Source organism: Gopherus evgoodei, chromosome 2 (genome assembly GCF_007399415.2).
Source record: "Gopherus evgoodei ecotype Sinaloan lineage chromosome 2, rGopEvg1_v1.p, whole genome shotgun sequence".
NCBI classification, from domain to species: Eukaryota; Metazoa; Chordata; order Testudines; family Testudinidae; genus Gopherus; species Gopherus evgoodei.
In genome coordinates, this window is record NC_044323.1 from 120,448,642 (window position 1) to 120,474,851 (window position 26,210).

General features: G+C 43.3%; 1 protein-coding gene across 1 annotated transcript in view; it reads right to left on the reverse strand.

Annotated features, from left to right (window-relative positions):
- GABBR2 (gamma-aminobutyric acid type B receptor subunit 2) overlaps positions 1–26,210 on the reverse strand; it is a 930,408-nt gene that overhangs the window by 261,975 nt on the left and 642,223 nt on the right. Inside the window, exon 13 of the mRNA XM_030551629.1 lies at positions 1,327–1,449. Within this exon, the coding sequence (XP_030407489.1) occupies positions 1,327–1,449 (123 nt within the window). The remainder of the gene's footprint in view (positions 1–1,326; positions 1,450–26,210) is intronic.

Here is a 26,210-nt window from a genome sequence, read left to right on the forward strand (position 1 = left end):
AGTAATTAAGCTTAGAAGTGTCCATGCAGGTCCCCATATTTGTACCTAAAGTTCAGAGTGGGGAAGGAACCTTGACAGCTTCAAAGGCCTTCATCAAGGCTTGCAGCCTGGGGGTTTACCAGGCTGGAGCTCCCTAGCTCCCTTGCCTTATTCCCCAGCACTGCTCTGGTTCAGGTACCTTCCTCTCAGGCAGCTAGTCCTTCTCCCTCTAGGGCTGGAGAAAGACTCCTCCAGCTTTTGGCCCAGAGCCCTCTTATCAGGTCCAGCGGAGCCCTAATTGAGTTGGTCACAGTTGTGGCTGCTTCCCCTCCCAGCCTTCCCCAGCTGTTCTCACTCCTCTTATTTCAGGAGCGGGATAACCATGCCACTACACATACGTTTTAAAAATGTATTTGCCTAAGAAAACCCAGTGCAAATAAGTCATCCCCAAAATAAACCCAAACCCCTTTTCAAAAATGCTGGTGCAATATAGAAATAATGGAATAAAATGTTATAGTATAGAATAGAATGACAAACTTATTTTTGCAGATAGTAAGCAGCACTGGTGATAAAAATATTGTTCTTCTCACTGATAACCAAATATTGATGACCACAAAATCAATTGTGGATTAATTGGCATCAGTCTCCATGTTGGAAGTATGTAGTATGCCATGTGAAGGTACAGGGCTGATGTGCACATAGATAGGGTATTTCATTAACTTTATGTGATTTCTTGTGGTCATTCCTTTTACTTTCAAAATGTTCTAATTCTAGGAACAATATCACAAAGTGGTATTATGCTGTTGTCGCCAGACAATTACAATCTTCATCATGACCTTTCCAGGAATTACATCAAAATAGGAGCAATTAGTGTGTGCGCGGTGGGGGAGTAGGGTGGGATGGGGTGCACTGGGGTGGTCTTACAGGTGAGAAATATATATAGATATAGGAAATATAATTCCTGAACATCTGCAATAATAGTGCAGTCTAAGCAATGACCTCTCCGCAGATGTCTTGAATGTGTTCTTACTGAAATTGCCTAATGGATTCTGTAATCTATTATTTATTGCAAGAGTATCTGTTATAGATTCTTATTACAGAAATCTCCTGTGTTTACAGCATTATTGCATCTAAAATCTCTAGAAGTGACAGAGATGCATCACCTTATTTAGAATGCAGCTAGGATTTTCTCTGTAGTTTCATTTTTACTTTATTAAAAACAAAACAATAACAAACCTCTACTTGGTCTGTTTTAATATATTATCATGTATCCTTATCTAGACCCAATGAAAGCTACAGAAGCAGACATGGGACTATAGATATTGATACTTAGTCTTAGTGACATACCTCCATGTTGTACTTTTCCACTGTCCTTCTCAAGGGGTCCACAACCTGCCAGCAAATCAAGATGCAAAGATCAATCAGCAGCATCCCTCCAACTATCACCATCAGCTTCTGGTCCTTAATGATCTGGAAGAACAAACAGAGCAGAGGAGGGCATCCCCATGAGTCTGAGATTCCTCTGGAGCCTTCTTCACATGCAGTGAATATACATGCACTGTTGCTAAATAGGCTTTTTAATAATATATAGAGAATTATTTCAGAAATAGCAGGTGAAAGAAAGATACTGTAGTTTTGTCTTCTGTTTAATGTGAGTGTCTAACAATTATATAAACAACTCAAAAGGAGATAGTGAGGACTGGTAAATACTTATTAATAACAATTCAGAATTCTGGAAAATCTAGAAGATTCAATCCCAAAGATCAATTACTATGTGTATGTGTGTGTATATAGAAGTCCATTAATTATTACAGCTCTCACCATAACAAAAGCTATAGTTACATTTTCAATTCAGTTTGAAATCCCATTTTCTAATAAGGGGAATATAAGTTTCCTTTGCAACCAAATGAAGAGGTTTTTTGCACATGTAGCTCAGAACAGTTAACTTTAATATTTTAAAGTTTGCATATGCCCAGATTTCAAAAGAGAATAGTTGCTTTACTAGTTAAAATAAAATCAATAAAACCTACACTTACAGCCTTACAGGGGTATAGCAGCATCTATATATAATTTCTATTGCATACAAAAAAGTCACCTTTAATTGTCTTTTAATGTAAAGTCAAACACTTCAAAGTTAGGAAAAGCCACAATTAAGATTGACTCTTAATTCAGCCCCCTTGTGCATATGCATTCTGATGCAGTCTTTAATTACACAGTCACAGAGCATTTTTTCTACAGGGCCCCCATTTCAGTGTTCAATGAAAAGGCCACCAGAATGGGCAAAACAATGCATTTCTCCCTAGTCTCATTCATGGAAACGGTTAAATTATTTTAGTGAAAAAAATTTAAACAAATTCAACCTGAGAGGGATACCTGGCATGGAAAATTTCAGCCCAAATGATTAAATTTTGTCAAAGTTTTAAGCATTTGAAACCAGGGTCTTATAATGGGAAGAGTGAGGCAATCTACCAGCCCTACCTATAAGAAATTGTATTTTCTATTGAGTTTCTATAAAGTTGCAGGAAGGGGTGCATATTATATCACTTCATTTTTTCTTCCATTTGGAAATTAAAAGCTTTCCCCTACTTGTCCTTATAGCATATATTTTCAATTTTATTTAAACTATGTAAACTTTCACATATTGTGTCTGTAATCCCTTTCCACTGAAATTTCAGGAATAAAATTATTTCTAAACCAGTTACTCCACAAGCTACTAATTAAAAAATGTGACAAAAATTATAACTAGAAACATAAGAATGAAGGAAACATATGAAAGCCCTACCTGTTTATTTAGTAGAATACATTCTCCATTCTCAGAGAAGCTACTGCAGTATTGTATGCCACTTTCTACTAGCTGCTTTCCCAATTATTTAAATTATTTGGAGTAAAAATACTAAGTTCAGCAACCAGAGTAACTGAAGTTACCTTATGTGTTATTTCCATTTTCTTCCTTACTAAAGTCCATATACACCGCTATCTCAATATAATGCCACCCGATATAACACAAATTTGGATATAACGCGGTAAAGCAGTGCTCCGGGGGGGGCAGGGCTGCACACTCCGGTGAATCAAAGCAAGTTCAATATAACACGGTTTCACCTATAACGCGGTAAGATTATTTGACTCCCAAGGACAGTGTTATATCGGGGCAGAGGTGTATCTAATATTGTTATAATTAAGGGCTAGAGCATGACCCTTACTATGTGCTCACACATTTCATGTCTGGCACTGCAGGATGGAAGTGGGGCTGAGAGCAGCTGCTGTCACTATGTTGCTACTCCCCCTTCTGCACAGCTGGGCAAAGAGTGGGTGAAAGGGAAGGGAAGTTGCATCGGGAGAAGAGCTAGCACTGCGTACTTCCCCTGCAGACTAAATTGGAAACAGGCACTGAACTGTGACTCTCAGTCCCAGTCTGCTCTTGGCATAGCACAATTACACCCTGCCCTTTACTCATGACCAGCTGTAAGATTACACTCTAACCCTAAGGGATGTTGTGTAAGGGGGACATTTACCCTGTGTACAGGGACAGCCCAAAGCCTTAATGCATCACTTAAGTCCTCAAAGGAGGGTTTAGGTAAATAAGTAATGCAGTTCTTGTGCTGTCCCTGGGCACAAGGAGGAATTTCACATTGAGCTAATAGAGAGGTATGAAGATAATCAGTAAGGGCTAGGTCCATAAAAGGGCTTAAGTACCTAAGTCCAACAGTTAGGACCACTGAGATCCTCAAAACCCCTGCTCTGATGCCACCTAATTCTGTAGGCACCTACACTTCCACTATTAAAGTTCCCTAGGTGCCAAAGTTTCTGCCAGTGAGCATGTGTACACATACCTCAGTTCAAGCACCCAGGCATCTATCACATGCCTAACCCCGAGTGGGATCCTCCAACTAGGTGTTCCCGCACCCATCTCACCTGTGGGGCATGATCCAGTAGGTGTTCTCTGAGCAAACCTAAATCCACACAAAAAGGCCAGAGGAGGAAGTGATGGTGCTAACCCCCTCATAACTTCCAGGTTCATTTAACCTGATATGGAGATCCTACCTCTCAGTAAAGTACCTAACCACATGCAGAGTCACTCTAACACTCTTCCTGGCCTAACAGGAGAGACTGAGAGAACTTGTAGAATACCCCGAAGTCCAGTGGTTATGATATGCTCCTGTGAGGTGGAGACCCAAGTTTGAATCCTTCTTCACATCAGGTGGAGGGGAACTGAACCTGGCTCTCTCACATGCCAGGTGAGTGCTCTAACCACTTGGATAAAAATTAAGGGAAAAGTTATACGCAATTGAAACCATGGTCTTACAATGGGAAATGTTAAGCAACCTACCAGCCCTACCTATAATTAATTGTATTTTATATTGAGTTTCTATAAGCTTGAAGGATGAAGTGCATATTATTTCACTTCATTTTTTTTCCTTCCATTCGGAAATTAAAAGCTTTTCCCTACTTATCCTTATAGTATATATTTTTAATTTTATTCAAACTATGTAAACTTTCAGATATCAGGAATCAAATTCTCTATAAATCAGTTACTCCACAAGTTACTATTTAAAAAAATGTGACAAAAATTATAACTAGAAATATAAGTGATGAAGGAAACATATGAAAACCCTTCCTCCACCTCTGTCATTGCTCACAAAAAATAGTTTAGGTGGAGATAGGTTCCTCCTGCTGGCCCAGTCTTAGGGTATGTCTACACTATGGGATTACTCTGATTTTACAGAATTCGGTTTTTGGCAACAAATTATATAAAGTCGAGTGCATGCGGCCACACTAAGCACATTAATTTGGTGGTGTGCGTCCACAGTACCGAGGCTAGCATCTACTTCCGGAGTGTTGCACTGTGGATAGCTATCCCATAGTTCCCGGAGTCTCCACTGCCCATTGAGATCCCAATGCCTGATGGGGCAAAAAAACATTGTCGCGAGTGGTTCTGGGTACATGTCGTCAGGCCTCCCTCTCCCTTCCTCCCTCCGTGAAAGCAATGACAGACAACCGTTCGTGCCTTTTTTCCTGGGTTACCTGTGCAGACACCATACCACGGCAAGCATGGAGCCCGCATATCTGACTGTCACCGTAAGTCTCCTGGGTGCTGGCAGACGTGGGACTGCATTGCTACACAGCAGCAGCTCATTGCCTTTTGGCAGCAGATGGTGCATTAGGACTGAAAGCCATCGTCATCATAGAGAGATGAGAGTGACTCAGCCAGATCATTTCCCATTTTCTGCAGAGGGCCCAGGAAATGTTGAGGGCTAGTAGTCATAATGCAGCATCTTCTGGTGAGTAGCTAGGAGATGACGATGGCTTTCTTAATGCAGCACCTTCTGCTAAGTGCCCTGGAGATGATGATGACTAGCAGTCATACTATACCGTCTGCTGTCAGCATAAGATGTAAAAGATAGATGGAGTGGATCAAAACAAGAAATAGATCAGATTTGTTTTATATTCATTTACTTCCCCCCTCCCTCCGTGAAATCAACCGCCTGCTAAACCCAGGCTTTTTAGTTTGATCCTTGAGGGGGCCATTCTGTGTGACAGTTGTTCGTGTTTCTCCTTGATGCAAAGCCTCTGCCTTTGTGGAATTTAATTCTCTATAAGCCATGTCATCAGTCGCCCCTCCCTCTGTCAGAGCAATGGCAGACAATTGTTTGATGCCTTTTTTCAGTGCGGACGCCATACCATGGCAAGCATGGAGCCTGCTCAGCTCAACACAGCAGTCAAGAACATTGTAAACACCTTTGCATTATCACGCAGTTTATGCTGAAACAGAACCTGCAAAACCAGGTGAGGAGGAGGAGACGGCAGAGCGGCAATGAGAGTGATGAGGACATGGACACAAAATTCTCTCAAACCACGGGCCCCGGTGCTTTGGAGATCATGGTGTTAGTGGAGCAAGTTCATGCCGCAGAATGCCGATTTGGGCCTGGGAAAAAAGCACAGACTGGTGGAACTGCATAGTGTTGCGTAAGGGCACTTTCATGGAACTTTGTGACTTGCTTTCCTCTGCCCTGAAGCGCCAGAATACCAAGATGAAAGCAGCCCTTACAGTTCACAAGTGAGTGGCAATAGTCCTGTGGAAGCTTGCAACGCCAGACAGCTACTGGTCAGTCGGGAATCAATTTGGAGTGGGAAAATCTACTGTAGGGGCTGCTGTGATGCAAGCAGCCAAAGCAATCACTGAGCTGCTGCTACCAAAGGTAGTGACTCTGGGAAATGTGCAAGCCATAGTAGATGGCTTTGCTGCAATGGGATTCCCTAACTGTGGTAGGGCAATAGATGGAATGCATATCCCTATCTTGGCACTGGCGCACCAGCGCAGCTAGTACATAAACTGCAAGGGGTACTTTTCAATGGTGCTGCAAGCACTGGTGGATCACAAGGGACGTTTCACCAACATCAACATGGGATGGCCAGGAAGGGTTCATTATGCTCATTTCTTCAGGAACACTGGTCTGTTTAAGCAGCTGCAGCAAGGGATTTACTTCCCAGACCAGAAAATAACCGTTGGGGATGTTGAAATGCCTGTAGTTATCCTGGGTGACCCAGCCTACCCCTTAATGCCATGGCTCATAAAGCCATACACAGGCAGCCTGGACCGTAGTCAGGAGCTGTTCAAGTATAGGCTGAGCAAGTGCAGAACGGTGGTAGAATGTGCATTTGGACATTTAAAGGGTCGCTGGTGCACTTTACTGACTCGCTTAGACCTCAGCCAAACCAATATTCCCATTGTTATTGCTGCTTGCTGTGTGCTCCACAATCTCTGTGAGAGTAAGGGGGAGATGTTTATGGCGGGGTGGGAGGTTGAGGCAAATCACCTGGCCGCTGATTACGCACAGCCAGACACCAAGGCAATTAGAAGAGCACACCAGGAAGTGCTGCGCATCAGAGAAGCTTTAAAAATCAGTTTCATGACTGGCCAGGCTACGGTGTGACAGTTCTGTGTGACAGTTCATTCCCTGTAAGCCACCCACCGTCCTCCCTTCAATCACAGCTTGCTTGCAAAAGAAATAAAGTCACTATCATTTAAAAACCAAGTATTTTTATTAATTGATTATAAAAATAGGGAGAGAACTGACAAGATAGCCTGGGTGGCGTGCGGGAGGAGGGAAGAAAAAGGCCACTTCAAAACTTGTTGAATGACAGCCTTCTGTTGCTTGGGCTGGCCATTGGGGTGGAGTGGTAGGCGCACGGAGCCTCCTCCCCCCACATTCTTGGGCATCTGGGTGAGGAGGCTATTGAAATTGGGAAAGGGGGAGGGTGGTTAAACAGGGGCTGCAGCAGCACTCTGTGATCCTGCTGCCATTCCTGAAGCTCCACCAGACGCCGGAGCATGTCCGTTTGGTACTGCAGTAACCTCAGTGTTGCATCCTGCCTCCTCTGATCTTCCTGCCGCCACCTCTCATCTCGAGCATCCCTCCTGTTCTCACGTTAGCCTCCTCGTCCTCAAGCTCATCCCTCCTGTCCTCATGTTCATTGGTTGTTTTCCTGTACTGTGATACTCTGTCCTTCCACTCATTCAGATGAGCTCTTTAATTGCGGGTCAACTGCATGATCTCAGAGAACATTTCATCTTGTGTGCATTTTTTTGCCGCCTTATCTGAGATAGCCTTCAGGACGGAGGAAGGGAAAAAGGGAGAGAAGTATTTAAAAAGATACATTCTACAGAACAATGCTTATACTCTTCTACGATGAACAACACTATTCACCTTACATAGCACATGTGATTTCAGTACAAGGTCGCATTTTGCATCTTAATATTGAGGGCCTGTGGCTTTGGTGTTAGAGATCACAGACACAGGCAGGGTAATGGAATTTGGCTTGCATGCGGCCATGGTAAGCCATTGTCTTTTGGCTTCTGCAACCTTCATAAAAGCAGCGCCCTCCTTTCTCACACAAAGCAAAGCCCATTGAGTGTTGTGGTTTTCATGTTAACGTGCAGCAGCAGAAACCAAACTACCCCTCTCATCCAATTCTCTGGGATGATCGCTTTACCCCTCCCTCCCACCGCATGGCTGGTATCAGGGAAGATCTCTGCTAGCCAAAAGTGAACAGCTCAGCACCAATGCCCCCCACCGCTTGGCTATCTGCGGGAAGGATTTCTTTTCAGCCACAGGCAAATAGCCCAGTAGGAATGGCCACCTCTGAATGTCCCCTTAATTAAATTCCCGTATTTCAACCAGGTTACCATGAATGATATCACTCTCCTGAGGGTAACACAGTGAGATAAAGAACGGATGTTGTTTGAATGTCAGCAAACACCAGGACCATATGCTGCCAGGCTTTGTCATGCAATGATACCAGATTACATGCTACTAGCATGGCGTGGTAAAGTGTCCTACCATGGAGGATGGAATAAGGCTGCCCTCCCCAGAAACCTTCTGCAAAGGCTTTTGGAGTACCTCCAGGAAAGCTTCATGGAGATGTCTCTGGTGGATTTCCGCTCCATCCCCAGACATGTTAACAAACTTTTCCAGCAGCTGTACTGGCTGCGAATGCATCCCAAGTCCTCAGGGAAAATTAATCATTAAAAAACACTTGCTTTTAAACCATGTTTTATATTTACAAAGGTACACTCACCAGAGGTCCCTTCTCTGGCTTCATGGTCTGGGATACCGCCTTGGGAGGGCTGGGAGGCTATTTCAGTCAGGCTGAGGAAAAGATCCTGGCTGTTGGGGAGAACGGTGTGCTGTGTGCTCTCCACAATCTCGTCCTCCTCCTCCTCATCTTTTCCGTCTGCAAAATCCTCAGGCATGGCTGAGAATACCCCCTCCTGGGAATCCACAATCAGGGGTGGGGTAGTGGTGGCGGCCCCCCCCTAGAATTGCATGCAGCTCAGTGTAGAAGCGGCATGTCTGTGGCTTTGCCCCGGAGCATCCATTTGCTTCTTTGGCTTTCTGTTACGCTTGTGAGCTCCTTAGCTCTCACACGGCACTGTAGTGAGTCCCTATTGTGGCCTCTCTCCATCATGCCCTTTGAGATTTTTTCAAATGTTTGGGCATTTCATCTTTTGGAATGCAATTCTGCTAGCACGGAATCCTCTCCTCGTACAGTGATCAGATCCAGTAATTCCCGTACGGTCCATGTTGGAGCTCTTTTTCAAATCTCAGACTGCATGGTTACCTGTGCTGATGAGCTCTGCATGCTCACCTGTCCTGATCAGCGCTCCACGCTGGTCAAACAGGAAATGAAATTCAAAAGTTTGTGGGGCTTTTCCTGTCTGCCTAGCCAGTGCATCTGAGTTCAGATTGCTGTCCAGAGCGGTCACAATGGTGCACTGTGGGATAGCTCCCAGAGGCCAATACCGTCAAATTGCGTCCACACTAATCCTAATTCAAACCAGCAATGTTGATTTCAGCGCTACTCCCCTCACTGGGGAGGAGTACAGAAATTGATTTTAAGAGCCCTTTATGTCAAAGTAATTGGCTTTGTTGTACGGACGGGTGCAGGGTTAATTTGATTTAACGCTGCTAAATTCTACCTAAACTCATAGTGTAGACCAGGCCTTAGGTGACTACATACTGACATGGGGTGAGGCTTAGGCCACACCCCTTCACCTCAGCATTTTCTGCAGGCTAACTTTTTAAAACAATATTTATTTTATAATAGAGACTGGGCAAAAACTGCTACAACAGTCTCTTGGAGAAGAAAAATACAGTAACTGCAGTTCTTTAAGACGTATCTCCCTCTGGGTGCTCCACCTGCACCTTCAATAGGAGATTTTCATAGACATGTCTGTTCAGCCTGTGCATGCATGTTACTTCACCTCATGTTCTATGTTGTTGCTACATAGCACTGTGTGGGCTAACTATCCTCAGTTCCTTCTCTGTTACAAAGCTTCATGACCAGGAACTCCAAAGAAGAGGAAAAGAAGGGCAGGTAGCAGAACACCCATAGAAGAACACATCTTAAAAAACTGCAATTACTGCATAGGATGAGTAACCACGTCTTCTTCTTTGAGTAGTGTCTGCTTAGGTGCTCCACTCTAGGTAACTCCCAAGCAGTTCCCCTTTTAAAGAGGCGGGGGCTTCGGAGTCTAATCCAGTATGGAAGAAAGTACAGCTGAGCCAAACACACTGTCGGAAGTAGAGTTGTGAATTATTGCACACTGTTCAGCAAATGTACACAGAGAAGCCAAAGTTGTGGCTTTACATATTTCAATGATAGGAATGTTCTTAAGAAAAGCTGTGGAGGTGGAAATATATCTCGGAGAGTGAGCTCAGATGTCAGTGGGTGCTTTGAAATTACAAGATGGGCAGCTGTTGCTAATATAGTCAGCTTTCCACCTAGAGAACCTCCATTTAGAGATTGCAGTTCCTTTTGTTTTGTCTGCAATTGAGACAAAGAATCTGGAAATCTTCCTGAAAGGTTTAGTCCTATCAAGGTAGAAGGCCCTGGATCTCCTGACATCAGCCATGTAGACCAAGGCCTCCCCTTTATCCTGGTGAGAGTTATGGTGAAAGACAGGGAGCTGTATGGGCTGATTAATATGAAAATGAGAAGGTACTTTTGGCAAAAATATGGGGGCTGGTCGTAATGTAACTTTATCTCTGAAAAATATTGGGAATCGTTAATATGCCATAGGAGACCTTATTTTCTCCACTTGTCAAGCTGATGTGATGGCAACTAGAAATGCCATTTTCATCGATAAAAGGAGTGAGCAGGCAGCCACAGGTTCAAACAGTGGTGAAGTAAGGCATTTGAGAACCAAACTGAGGTTCCAATAAGTAAGGCGTTTAACTGATGGAAAAAGGTTGCCCACACCTGTAAGAAATCTTGTTGTTCCTTGGTGGGCAAATACAGTGTAAACCCTTTTTTGGAAAATGGAAGGCCATGATGGCAGCCAGATGAACTCTAATGAGGCTCAGCGATAACTCCAAGGTCTCTCGTATAGAATATAGGACAGTATGTCTAGCAGCAATAAGGTTGTTGCAATGTGTTTGGGTGATCAGGGAGAATACTGCCAGCTGTATCAGGTAAGGAAACCATGTTGGTCTGGCCATATCAGAACAATCACAATAACTCTGGCTTTGTCCTCTCTTATTTTGAGTAGGACTTTGTATATCAGTGAAGTCAGGGGGAGGGGTAGCTCAGTTGCTTGAGCATTGGCCTGCTAAACCCAGGGTTATGAGTTCAGTACTTGAGGGGGCCATTTAGGGAACTTGGGTAAAATCTGTCTGGGGATTGGCCCTGCTTTCAGCAGGGGGTTGGACTAGATGACCTCCTGAGGTCCTTTCCAACTTTGATATTCTAATACATACAGAAGACCTGGTGACTATTATAGGTGAAAGGCATTCCTAAGGGATTGGTGACACAGATTGGCTCTGGAACAAAAGTGAGCACATTTCCCTATTATTGCTGTGGCAAAAAGGTCTACCTGAGGAGTGCCCCATTGTTGGAACACATAGATTCCACTATACTTCCCTATCTCCCACTCATGGCCTTGAGAGAAGTGCCTGCTGAGTCTGTCCATGGTCACTCCTGGAAGGTAAGCTGCTGCAATAACAATCTGATTGCATATACTCCAATTCCAAAGCTTTATAGCCTTGGCACAGAGGGAGGGTGAACTTGCTCCCCTTTGCCAGTTTATATAAAACATGCATGACATGTCTGTTATGACCTTCATGTTTTTGCCTCTGATCAGTGGCAGAAATTGGAGACAGATGTATCTGAATGCTCTGAGTTCTGGGAGGCTGATGTGCAGAGTGGCTTCTTGGGGCATCCTCCTGCCCAGAGCTGTGTACAACAGGGCAGCATCTGTTATTATGACAGTCATTGGGAGAGGGAAGGTGAAGGGGACTCCCTCATGCACATTGTGAGTGTATTTCTAACAATTGAGAGAGTTCTTTACAAAAGTGGGTATGGAAAGCAGTATGTTTAGACTGTGTCTGCTTGGTGAATAAATTGTCCTGAGCCACCCTTGAAGGCATTGCATGTGCAGTTGTGCATGATCTAGAATGAAAGTGCCAGCTGCCATATGCCCCAGTAGTTGGAGACAGTTCCTGACCGGGATCTGAGGACTGATCTGAATCATACTGACTAAGTTGGATAAGGACTGAAATCTGTGCATTGGCAGGAAGGCTCCCACTACTACTGAGTCAAAATGAGCCCCTATGAATGCCAGCTCTTGCACAGGGGTCAAGGTGGACTTCTGAATGTTCAGTTTCAGCACCAGTATGGCCCTGTACATTGCTTGTGAAGTCACTCCAAGGAGTGTCCTTTCAGAAGCCAATCCTCTAGGTAAGGGAATACCAAAATAGCATTCCTGTGGAGGTGTGCCACTACTACCAACATGAACTTTGAAAAGACCCTCAGGGTGGACGATAGGCCAAAAGGACTACAGTAAAGTGTAGGAATCGTTTGTGGAATGAGTGGATTGCAATGTGGAAATATGCATTCTGAAGGTCAAGGGTCAAGAACCAATCCCCTTGATCCAGTGACAAGATTATAGCTACAAATGTTACCATTCTCAATTTTTGTGCCTTCACAAAGTAGTCTTAAATCTAGGATGGGTCCCCAACCTCTGCTCTTTTTTGGGACCAGGAAATACCTGGAGTAAAACCCCTTCCCTCTTTACTGTGTGGGAACTGATTTGATAGCACCCAGGTGTAGAAGAGAATCTATTTCCTGCCATAGCAGGTTCTCATGGGAAAGGACCCTGAAGAGGGATGGAGAAGGAGAGTTGGTGGGTGGAAAGAATTGAAATCGATGGAATACCTTGTGGAAGTGTTCACCAAAAGTGGTAAAGGCAGAAGTGGTAAAGGCAGTTGCCAAAGGGAGGAAAGCAGGTGAAATGTTGCAGCTGGTATGAAAGGGGATGGGAACTCACCACCTTGACCTTCTGATCAAAACTGTTGTTTCAAGGTGGAAGGTTGTGAAGTTGAAGGCTGGGAGGTGGGTGGTTTTCTCCTCTGGAATGTCTACCTTTTGCAGTGAAGTTCATGTGGCCTCTGCGAGCTTGGGAACAGGGTAGAATGAAATCTCTGCACAGTCTGAGACCTAATAAATTTTCTCTTCTGATGTGTAGATCATAAAGGGCCCTGGAATCTTTTAACGTGTGCAGAGATTCATCTGTATTTTCAACAAATAACCTAATACTGTCAAAAGGAAGGTCATCTATCTTATTCTGATCCTCCTTTGATATTACAGAGAACTGAAGCCAGAAGTCCCTCCTCATAACTACTGTCATGGAAAAGCGAACAAGCGGCAGTATCAACAAAGTTGAAAGAAGCCTGCAGAGGTGTTCTGGTGAGGAGTTGGCCTTCTACAATAATTTCCAGGAACTGCTCTCTGTGCTCTGCCAGCAGATGTTCAATAAGGGAGTTCAGCTTAGCATAGTTTGTGTTGTTATACTTTGTCATTAAGGCCTGGTAATGGGTGATTCTAAGCTGTAAAGTAGCTGAAAATAAGATTTTCTACCAAGGAGATGGAGGCACTTAAGATTTTTATCATAGGGCATAGATTTAACTTGGCGCTGCCTTCCTCATTCGTTAACCACCTCAACTACCAAGGAGTTAGGAGATGGGTGAGAAAATAAAAATTCTGACTCCTTAGAAGCAATGCAATATTTTTTGTTTGCCCTCTTGGACATGGGAGGAATTGAGGCTGACGTATGACAGATGATATTTGAAGGATCCAGGAATGCCTCATTGACTAGCAGGGCAATATGGGCAGAGGAGGCAGTAGGGAGGTTTTCAAGCAGTTTATGATGCAGCTCCTCAATCTGCTTGAGGGGGATCTGTAAAGAATTAAACCACTCTTCTGATGAGATCATGAAACAGCTTAAAATTATGAGCCAGGGATGGTGGTGGCAGGACAGCTTCATCCAGGGATGAAGAAGAGAGGTTTGCAGTTGGAGAGACCACCTCGTCAGTCTTGGCCTCTTGCTCCTCAAAAGTCTCTTCCTGAGGCTCCAGGTTCTTGGAAAGGGAAGGTGAGAAGGGTTGCCTGTCTCTATGAAGGGCAGAATTTGAGGCCCTAGAGAATTGATAGTGATAAGCTCCCCAGGGTCCCCAGTATGGACAACGGGCTGGCGCATATGACATAGGTGGTGGAACCCACAGGTGCTCACCCCAGCAGTATGGTAGCTATGGATGTCTATCACAAGTGACCTCAGGAAAACAGCCTTCATGGGGCAGAGTGAAGAGCCTTGCACAGATATTTGGGAGACTGAGGCAGAGTGTTCATCAGAATCATCCTCCTTTAAGTCACTCAGTAATGGTGTGATAGAAGAAGGAGCTTGAGGTACCACCATTTGTACTGGTTGGGTATCTGGGGAGCTGAACGCTTTCTGGGTATCCAGAGATCTGGATGTTTCCAGTACTGAGAAGAGGTTGGAAACAAGCAATGGTGATTCAGGAGCTGCTGACACTTTAAGGGAATTCAGGGAAACTGGAATTCCAGTGGTACCGAGTATGTTGTTAGTACCATGTCCCTGGCTTGAGCTGAAGTAATGGTAACCAAAGGAGTGGATAATACTGTGAGTTTTGAACACTCTGGGAAGAATCTGAATGGAGCCAAAGCATTTTTTTTCAATACTGTGATATAGCTCTTCTTGCCACCACAGCCTGCTGTTGGTACTGATGGCTTCTCGGAGCCCGATACCTTAGAGCAGAGATGAGCAAACTACAGCCCACGGGCCAAATCCAGCCCACATGACTCTCCTGCCTGACCCCTGAGCTCCTGGCCCAGGAGACTAGCCCCCAGTCCCTCCCCTGCTGTTCCCCCTCCCCTGCAGCCTCAGCTCTCTCTGCTGCCAGAGCAATGCTCTGGGCAGTGGGGCTGTGAGCTCCTGGGGCAGCGCAGCTGCAGAACCCGGCCTGATCTAGTGCTCTGTGCTGCGTGGTTGTGTGGCTGCCTCCAGTCAGGTAGCACGGCTGTAGCACCGCCAGCCACTGGTGCTCCAGGCAGCATGGTAAGGGGATGGGGTGGATAGAGGGCAGGGGAGTTTAGGGGTGGTGGACAGGGGGCAACAGGTTTGGATAGGGGTCGGGGTGGTCAGAGGGCAGGGAATGGGGTTGAATGGGAGTAGGGGTCCCCGGGGGGCAGTCAGGATGGAGGGGGTTTGGATGGGGCGGTGAGGGGTAGTTGGGGGGAGGTTCCTGGGACAGTCAGAGGACAGGGAATGGGGTGTGCGTGTGTGGATGGGGCAGGCCTGGGGGGGCCGTCAGGGGGTGAGAAGCGGGGGGGGGGTTGGATAGGGAGTGGGGGCCAGGCCACGCCTGCCTGTTTGGGGAGGCACAGCCTCCCCTAACTGGCCCTCCATATAATTTCGGAAACCTGATCTGGCCCTCAGGACAAAAAGTTTGCCTGCCCCTGCCTTAGGGTCCTTAGGCTTGGAAGAGCTCTCAGTACCTGAGGAATCAACAGCCTCATGGGCACCATGTCAGAGACTGATGGGATCCAAGAGAGCTAAAGACTTCTTTGAGGTAGACTCTCGACATGGAGAACTCGGGGAATGGTGTATGAAAGACTTATGAGTGGAATCTTAGGGCTTCTCAGATGCACTCAAAGAATGCCACTCAGACAGAAGAGGCATTCTGACATTCTCAGAGACCCTCAAATGGGGGGATCCTGACCTCAGTCAGCAGCCAGATGCAGTGAACACTCCATCATAAAGATTCAAAGTTTTATCTTCCTGTTCTTTCTGGCTCTAGAGTTTAACGCCAGACAGAAGTTACACTTTTGGGAAATTTGAGATTCCTCAAAACAATGGATGCAATCGGAGTATCTGTTGCTCACCACTTGGACAACTAGCTAAGGCTCGGCCTCAAGCTGGGACGGTTGAAAAGGAACTGCGGATGGTTAGCCCACACAGTGCTAAATTGCAATGGCATGGAGCACTGTCATAGTATAATTCCCAACTCTGGACCTTAGCGTCCAGGATATGGGTACTAGCCTAAAGTCCTCTAAGCTTAATTACCAGCTTAGATTCTGTAGCGCTGCCACCAATCAGGAATTCCAGGGCCTGATACCCTCTGGTCCCCCAAAACCCTTCCCTGGTGACCCCCAAGACACAGATTCCTTGAGTCTCACAACAAAGGGGAATAAACTATTTCCCTTCCCCCTCCTTTCTTTCTCCCAGCTCTTTCCCACCCTGGGTACACTAGGATACCACCGTGATTCAACTCCTTGAATCACCACCCCGAGAGGAATGTTACCTTCCCCCTTCCTCCCTCCCTGGAGAGAGATACAGAGATAAACGCAGAGAGCAGGTTTTTCTTCCCTCCTCCCTTTCCTTTCTCCCACCAATTCCCTGGTGAGTGCAGACTCCTTTCCCTGGAGTCTTACAAAAGATAACCAAAAAAATCAATTAGATTTTTTTTTAAAAAAAGAGGAAAACTTTAATAAAGAAGGAAAAACATAAAAATTGTCTCTGTAATCAAGATGGTAAATATACAGGGTTTTTATATCTTATAGACAATAGAAAGAAGCTTTCTCCAGCTGAAACACAATTTAAGCTACTTCCAGCAAGTACACATCTGCAAATAAAGAAAAACAGGTTAAAAGACTATAACCGCCTTTTTACTTACTCACTATTCTGAATACATAAGAGACTGTAGCAGGGAGATTGGCAGAAACCTGGTTGCACCTCTAGTCCCGTCCAGGACCCAGAGAGAACAACGCACAAACCCAAAACCCACAAAACAAAGGCTTCCCTCCACCTAGATTTGAAAGTATCTTGTTTCCTGATTGGTCCTCTGGTCAGGTGTTTGGGTCCTGTTTGTTAACCCTTTACAGGTAAGAGAGACATTAACCCTTAACTATCTGTTTATGACAAGCACAAGAAGTAGTAACATGCATGCATGGGCTGAATGGACAATGCTGCGAAAAACCTCTGATCAAAGGCACAAGGTGTGCCGGCGTACCAAGAATGGAGCACCCATAGGAACACTACTTGAAGAAGAACATCAGGTTGCAGGAGATATATTGTCTTATCTATATAGATGCATATTTGCTCTGTGGTTTTTGTAATTTACATTTTAGTTTAGTTTTGGTTCCTATAATTTTCATTTTGGTTCTTGCCTTTCTGGCTAGCAGCTCTGTTGCAAAAGCAAGTTAAAGTGGTGACCACAGACCTCCTCTTTTTTTTTTTAAGAAGAATTTCCTCAGGACAAGATTTCGATCAACCTGTGTCTGGGTAGGGGAGGAGAAGTGCATCACAAGAGCTGTCACTATGGGCAGGTAATAATGCCCCGGGAGTCTTTCAAAGAGCAAATTGCTAGAAAAGAGGCAAGGAGGAGGGAGGATCATGTAGCACTGGAGGAAGTAATCTGTGCCACCCAGCAGAAGGAGTAGAGCACAAACCCTCTGTGTAACACCAAGCAGCCCAGGAAAAATTAGGAAAAATTGTGCCTTCTGAGACAGTCTCTCTCAGTACTTCCACTTGAGGATGTGGCTCCATTTTGCCTCTGACTTTGCACAGATAACACAATCTAGCTCTTAGCAAGGAAGCCATTTATCAGAATGCTAGCTCTTGAGATTAAGTAGAAAGCATTCACTTATTTTCTAAATATAAGGTCAAATCCACAGACACTCAACCCAGTCAAAAGACTTGCCAGCATCAAATTATAGCAAAATTCCTGTTTTCTTCATTGGGACAAAGGCGATGCAATTCAGTTTTCTTCACAGATTATTTGGAGATTGCCTTACAGTAATAAAGCTTGCATGATTTTATGTATTGATTGTTTGATTACAACCTGCATTCAATTTGCCAATATTTAGCACAATTTAATGTCTACTTTTAAAAGAGAAATTGGTCAACAGGTTCAGTGGTCATACATGGATTAGACCTCCTTTTATATCAATGCAAAGAATGCAGCAAGCTACCATATTAGCAGGCTATCCTATTCTGGAATTGCAGCAAAAATGATACCTAATAAAGGAATACATTTTTGTCTACAAGTTTTAAAGAATTTGACTAGAGAGCCATATGGTCTTGGGCTTTTTCAAAGATTTTCAGTCTCCTATGAACTATTTGCTATGATTTATACACCAGCTTGCTGCAGACTAACTGTTCATGTAGACAAGCACATACTTTCTTTTATTTGCTACTGTTTTTTTTGCCCAATAGCATATTAAATTCACTGACTGCCTGTGTACATTCCCTCTATTTCTTTTGCCTTCCTGCACTCTTAGGAAGAGCTTCTCATCTACATTTTTTATGGAAAGTAATTCTATGTATCTATTTTTTTCTGTAAATTACTAACCATTTCAAGCCACCACCCTCAAATTACTAATCTGGATACTTCCTATAAAGGTAGAGTAATAGAATCATAGCATATCAGGGTTGGAAGGGACCTCGGGAGGTCATCTAGTCCAATCCCCTGCTCAAAGCAGGACCAGTCCCTAACTAAATCATCCCAGCCTGGGCTTTGTCAGGCCTGACCTTAAAAAGGAGATTTCACCACCTCCCTAGGTAACCCATTACAGTGCTTCACCACCCTTTACCAGCCTTACTAGTATCCTCCAAATCATTCAATTTTGTACACACACGAATATTTGTAAAGTTTCTGTGCCTATCTGTACATTCTATAATGAAGTATTGTTTAACATCAAATGCTTTCCTGTTTCTATCTCTTTTATTTGTACATTAGGCTGCATAAACACATAGTTTGTGTGAAGTATACACGCCCATATTTGATCTGGGCCTTTAAAAACTAATTTTTTCAATAGTAAATGAAAAAGTAGTTTGATGGAAATGTAAAATCAGTTTAAAGGTTAAAGAGCAGTAAGGTAAGCTATGAATTTAGATCTAGGCTGCCCCCCCCGACCCAAAGAAACTTCCTTAATTTCTTATTTAGCAACAGTCATAAATTAATTAGTGCGGGTAAGAGAGAATGGCTGACAAGTTAGAACTGTCCCACTCCCCAGGAAGAAAACATGTATAATTCTTTATTGGAATGGCAGAATATTACTGGAGGCTTGTCCCTCACTTTAATAGTCTGACTGCCTACATCACTGATCAATGTAACGGGTAAGCCAGACAAGGTACTCTGGTCCAAACAAGGTCAACAGGCTTTCTTGAAACTGAAGGAAGCCCTGTGCACATACCCAGTTCTGGTAAGCCCTGACTTTGACAAACCTTTTATGGTGTTCACAGATGCCTCTGACACAAGACTTGCGGCCATGGTGATGCAAACTGAGGAACAAGGGAGACACAATCCATAGTACACCTGAGCAAGAAACTGCTTCCCCAAGAAAAAAAATATCTAACCATAGGGGAAGACCATTGTGATGTGAGTCCTCAGCAATGTACATCTCTTTTGAATGACATTTCACAGTGTACACAGACCAGTCACCTGAATATATCAAATGAAGGGCCTAATGCCAAGTTGCTAAAATGGAGTGTGGGGCTCCGAGATTATGATATGGAAGTGATACATGTTAAAGGGAATGCCCATTTAGTTGCTCATGCTCAAACCAGGAAATAAATTAATTGGTTTTCCTTGGGCACAGGACGGCATTCTAGTTACTTCCACTTCTTGAAGGGGGAGATTTGACAGATATGACAATGCCCTGCAATATCCTGACAAACCTTATGGAATTAAGTGAAACTACTGTATTAAGTTTAAGTATCTGGGGAGTCCATTGTATTGAAAATGCAAAATTTTTATGTACTATCGTGGGATTGTATGGAACTTCTTTAGGAGGAAAGACATGATTAATATAACCTCTGGGAGATACTAAAAACTTCAAAGGACTTTTTGGGACAATATCTGTGAACTAGTTTTCCTAGGAAATACTTATGGACTGAGGGAAATGCAAATATCCCACCTCAATCCATTTCTTTGAAACTGCGCTTTGAGCAGAGACCCATTGTCTGGCCGATTACCTATTCCATATCTCTTCAAAGCACCAAAGTGGTTAAATGAGTGATTCATTATCATAGATTGAGTCATGGGTTGGTCTCATTCTGAGCAAAGAGTGTGGTGAACTTGAAACCATGGGAAATCCTCTGTGCGGAGTTTTGAAGGATTGCTTCTGTTGGAGGGGGTGATCTCTGTTAAGCTTATTACCAGGTGTGTAGGTTCTTTTATTGTTTTTAATTTATTTTCTCTGTAGTGCTATTACCTTAAGAATAAAATATGCTTACTTAACTTACCTGTGGGCAGTTACATTGTTATTAGTCTCCCAAAAAAAAGCAAGCAGGTCTGTTTAGGTACTCTGCCTTTTTTTGGGAATATCGCATAGACGGTAGGGAACTGTTCAGCTGGGAGATATCCCTCTCAGAAGGAAGAGAGATGTGGGGCTTCACCCAAGTGAGGTGATGGCTGGGGAGCTTGAAGCCTGAGAGGGAAATACAGGTGGAATTACCTTGAACTGTGACACAAGTTATTGATTATTTTTAATGAATTGAAGTGTGTCCATTAGCCTAGAGGGAAGACTCCTAACAATCCTGCTTTTGAATTTTTGAAAGAACATTTGTCTGCAGTTACCACAGCAAATCTTGCAAGATAATGGTCATTCCTTATTGTCATTTGCCACTGTCAAGGTTCCTTCCCCACTCTGAACTTTAGGGTACAGATATGGGGACCTGCATGGGCACTTCTAAGCTTAATTACTAGCTTAGATCTGGTATTGCTGCCACCACACCCAAGTACTACCTTTTTCCCTGGATAGTTTTGAGGGACTTCACCAATTCCCTGATGAACACAGATCCAAACCCCTTGGATCTTAAAACAAGGAGAAATTAACCATCCCCCCTCCTTTCTCCCACCAACTCCTGGTGAATCCAGATCCAACCCTCTTGGATCTAAAAAACAAGGAAAAATCAATCAGGTATTAAGAAAAAGGCTTTTAATTAAAGAAAAGAAAGGTAAAAGAAAACCCTCTGGGAGAGATTAGCATACCAGCTACTCTCACAGACAACAGATTCCAGACACAGAGGATGTTCCCCTGGGCAAAAATCGTAATACACACACACGAATACCCAAATTTGATAATTGCCTTAATGGTACCAAGACAAGTTACAAAGAAAATAAACGTAAACCTATTTATCCCTTTCTAAAACTTAATACTCTGATAAGAGGCTGGTTCCTTGATCTTTTTCACTCCGGCTGAAACTGAAACTCTAAACAAAGGAAAACTTCCCTCCTTCCTTTTGAAGCATCTTGTTCCCCCATTGGTTCCTCTGGTCAGGTGCCAGCTAGGCTAGGTGAACTTCTTAACCCTTTACAGGTAAAAGAGGCATTAACCCTTAACTATCTGTTTATGACAGCCATGATGACCAAAGACCTAAAGACTGTCCTTTGCAAAAGGATTGGGCCACATTAACCATATCAGGCATGCAGGGACCATCTAATTGGCCTTTGAAAAAACAAAGCTAGCCCATGAAGTGGCATAATGGGGAAAATGACCTGCATAAAAGTTAAGACCATGCTGAAGAGAACCATTTTCTCTTGACATCACCATCATCTGAAGCTTGGTGCCCCTTTCTTCCCTGGACTTGCCAGCCAGAGGAAGAAGAGGTACAAGATTCAGGTCAATAGCTATGAAAGCTTGATCAATCTGAAACTAACCGAGAGATCCTGAATGTGCCTCGTTAAGCTACTTTATAAGCTCTGGCTACCTGATTCTATCAACTGGTTCCAGTTAGCAACAGTCACATGAATCAAAGATCCCAAGAAACAAGGAAGAAGAGAGAATGCATCCTTGTTTTTAATTTTGTTTGGCATGAGGGGATGAGCTGATGATCCATCAGGTACAGAGGGGGAGAGAAATAGAGAAAGATAGCACCCTCAATAGTTCACCAGAAGTGAATAGTGAATCCCTGATATGTTATCTAGTTAGAGATTCTCCTGGGTTAGAAAAGGGCATTATTCAAGAAGCTACTAGTGTGTATGATTTAACAATCACCTCTGTTTTAAGTCCTGTAGAAAGATTATGTGTTATTATCTGAAGAGGGAGGGAATAGAGTAGTGAAACAATAGCCTGTAACGTTAATGAGCCTTAAAAAGAAGAGTTAAAAGGGGAATTACAAAAATCATAATTCTAATAGCTGTACGTTCTTTAAATGAAATACAAGATTATGTCATGATTTTGGCAGTCTTACTGGCTGTGGTCTTAGATTGAAGGCAAACTGGCTCCTTCTTGAATCTCCCATGTAGGGTTAATAGAGTAACTCTTCCTTATGTCAACCTCATAATTTGATTTGACTGCCTGTGTATTAATCTGAAAAATCCATTGATTTTATTTCATTTGTGATCTTGATTTGATCATTGTATTGTTTTATGTTTTATTAGTTTCTGGAAGTTATAATAAGCTAGTCAGCAACATGCTTGATTAGTTTTATGTTTGCTTGCTCATTCTTTTAATAAAAGTATACTGACCTGGTTTCGCTCTCAAAACTGCAACATATGTCAAACTACACTGAGGGCAAAAGTATTATAATTAAGACATTGATGAGTCACTTGGTTCTGCCCTTAAATCAATATCTACATCCCTTGCATCTGACATAATCATATTGTTAATTCCAACATCTTATACACTTTACTATGGCTAGAATTGGTAGCAATGAATGTGGTCAATGTTGCCTTACACTTTCAATTATAAGCCTGTTTTCCGTTCTGTATAATTTTGCCAAACTTTATCTGTTGTGGCTGAGATTTTTCATGTTTGTTCTCTGCCTCACACTGAATTGTTTTGCAAGTTTTTTTTTAAAATGGTTCAGCTGTGTCACAGAACAAAATTGGGGAAAAAGCCATAGGTTTACTAATGTTAACATTTTTTCCCTTTTTTGCAGAGACTTAGCATTGCTATAATTTTGAGCAGGAACTTGACTGTGGTCAGTGATTTGCCTTTTTATGTCCTCACAAAAATTCATTCAGATTTGGCTGAATTATAAGCCTCTGAAAAATGCCATTTGTACATGCTCAACAGAGCTTGTTAGAGGCTTGCTGATATCTCTCCCCACCCCGCCCCCATCCCCCACTGGCATACAGAACCACCCACCTGCATTCTCAGATGTCAGCACATTCACTCCTCAAGAAGTACTGGATACTCTGAAAGAGGCTGACTTAAGACCTGTGAATCTGATCCATGCTCGTCCTGGCAACTGGAGCCACTCATGACCTAAATAGCCAATGTCTCATTCAGGAAAGGAATCTTCCCTTCCTCCTTCCAGAATGCAATAGTCTGACTAACATTGAAGAAAACAACCTAGAGCCATCAGTTTTAGCCAACTATTGTCCAGAATTAATCCTTCAGTTCCTGAGAAAGCTCACAGAAGAGCCAGCCAAAAGACAAGGAGGGATTCTCTCTGGTGCTATTATGCTAGTATGTCACTAGGTCACCTGGTAAGATGACATTAGCTCAAGTGTCAGCAATATGCAGATGACACACAGGTCTACTGACCCTTCACCACCAACACAGCCTAGTACTTGGACAAGATCAGCTCATAGGTGAAGAACGTGAGCAAGATGGACATTATACTGGTGGGTAGAGGAAAGCACTTTAAGGAGTCTGCAGCAATTGTGCTGTCTCTGTTGGTTGAATCTACACACCCACAATCAATCAATGCAGTCCTTAGTGTACAAGTGCTCCTGGATTCTCCACTGACGCTAACCACTCATATATCAGCATCGCTACATTTCCCCATTGACTAGGAGACTAAGTCCCATCCTGGCAGACCAATGATCTTACCCCATTATACAAACTTTCATCACCTCCAGTATTGAAGGCAGCAATGCCACATACCTGGGCATGGAGCCATCAGTCCTTAGGAAACTCCAACTAGCACAGGAAATGGCAGTGCATCTCCTCAGTAACATGGGCTGCCACGAGCACATCAGACGTGTCCTCTGCTGTCTACACTGGCTTCTCATAGAACATCAAGTCAAGTTCAAGATTTTGGTCTATATCTTAAAGGCACTTAGTGGGCTCAGCTCAGAGATCACTTAAAGCTAAAAGATCACCTAAAAACTCTAGTATGAAGACTGGTCAATTACACCTTTCTTCAGGCACAATAAAACTTTGTACAACAAGGGTAAAGCTCACCCATGCAGGACACAGAACTTTCTCAGAGACCAATCAGAGACTGAACTCCCCAAAAATATAGGACTATCACAAACCTCACCATTCCACACAAAGTGCAAAGCACAAGACTTCACTCTTGTATTCTCTCAAATAAACACATAGCAGTGTGTAAACAAACAAACGCCACCACCAACAAAAAAATCTTACCAAATAAACCACCACACTGTACATACAATTCTTCCCCTAAGGAGAGGATTAGAGAAAGAACAAACATCACATGACAGATGTTAGTCATGCCATTGTATTACTGGAAGGTGCCCAGATATTACAGTGATGATATAAGAACCTAGAGAGAATAGAATAGAATAGAAAGCCCACAGAGATTTCTAAATGTGAACTGCACTGAACATGCTCCCAGGCCTCCCAGAGCTTCCTGGCTGGGAGACACAGAGTGAGTGTTCTACTCAGGACCCAGGCAAGTAGCCACCACTTCTTTACTGGTCTAAGGGACAGCAGGCAGGAGGACCATGAGTTCTAGCCCCAGCTCACCCACTGACTACTGTTAATAATTCTCTGCACTTCACAAGTCTTATTATTGAGGAAAAATTCATATTTCCTATATTAAGAACTGGATAAGTATCATTCACTCCATTTTATGGATGGAGTAATTGAAGAGGTGTACAAAAAGTTATTTCAAACAGAACTGGAAACAGAACCTAGATATCTAATATCGCAGAGTCAAGTCTTATCTACATCTTCTTTCAAAATGAACATGCCATATCTATGTGATAGGTTGTGCTGTCTGTAACCACTCAACCATACTTCCCCTACAGCCAGGAACTGAACCCAGAAAGACAGATTCCCAACATTCCTCTATCTAGTAAGTAGCTTTTAAAGCCACTGGCAACATGGATAATACTCTTGCCCTAGGGGCTGGTCCGTATAAAGGATGAAATATGTTTCTAACTCCTTTATCAAGTTAGCAACTCAAAATAAGAGGGGGTTTCTTACCTGTACAATAACTTAAGTTCTTTGAGAGAACTTATATACATTCCACAGCTGGTGATCGCATGTCCAGTGCATATGTGTCAGAGAACTTCCTAGTTAGCAACATCTACAAGGGTGCCACATGCACCCTTCACTCCGGATAGAAAGAGCAGTGCTGCCCCACTACACCCAGCTCCTTTGCCATGGTTTGTGGACTCCAAAGTAGTGGGCAAGAAGGGTGGAATATGTATATGGACTCACGTCTCAAAGAACATCAATTACTGCATAGATAAGCGAAAACTGCAAATAACACAAAGTTTGGAGGTATTCCCAATACAGAGGAGGTCAGGAATACCATACATTATTTGGATGACCTTAAAAACCGGAGTAATAAAATGGGATGAAATTTAATAGTGCAAAGTGCAACATCATGGACTTAGGGACTAACAACAAAATTTTTTGCTATATAGTGGGGACATAACATTTCAAAGTGACAGAGGAGGAGAAATACATGGCTGTACTGGTCAATCACAGGATGACTGTGAGCTGCCAATGTGATACAGCAATGAAAAAAGCTAATGCATGAGGTGAGGTATTTCCAGTAGAGATAGGGAAGTGTTAGTACCATTACACAAGACACTGATGAGACCTTATCTGGAATACTGTGTACAATTCTGGATGCCCATGTTTAAGAAAGATGAATTCAAACTGGAGCAGATATAGAGAAGAGCTACTAGAATAATCAGAGGAATGGAGAACCTGCCATATGAGAGGAGACTTAAGGAGATTAGCTTGTTTAGTCTAACAAAATGAAGGCTGCAAGGAAATACGATTGCTCTCTATAAATACAGCAGAGGGATAAACACCAGGGAGGGAGAGGAGTTATTTAAGGACCAAGGTTGGCACAAATACAAATTGATATAAACTAGTCATGAACAAATTTAGGCTTAAAATTAGATAACGCTTTCTAATCATCAGAGCACAGAAATTCTGGAACAGCCTTCCAAGGGGAATAATGGGGCAAAAAACCCTAACTTCTTTCAAGACTGAGCTTGATACATTTACAGAGGGGATGGTATGATGAGACTGCTGACAATAGCATGTGGCCCATCTGCATCTGCTATTAGCAAATACCTTCAATGGCCAGAGATGGGACACTAGATGGGGAAGACTCCACGTTAGCACAGATAATTGTTTTCAAGGAGTGAGACTGGTGATCTCTAACTAACTGATTGCCATATTTGGGGTTGAAAGATAATTCTTCCCCCAGG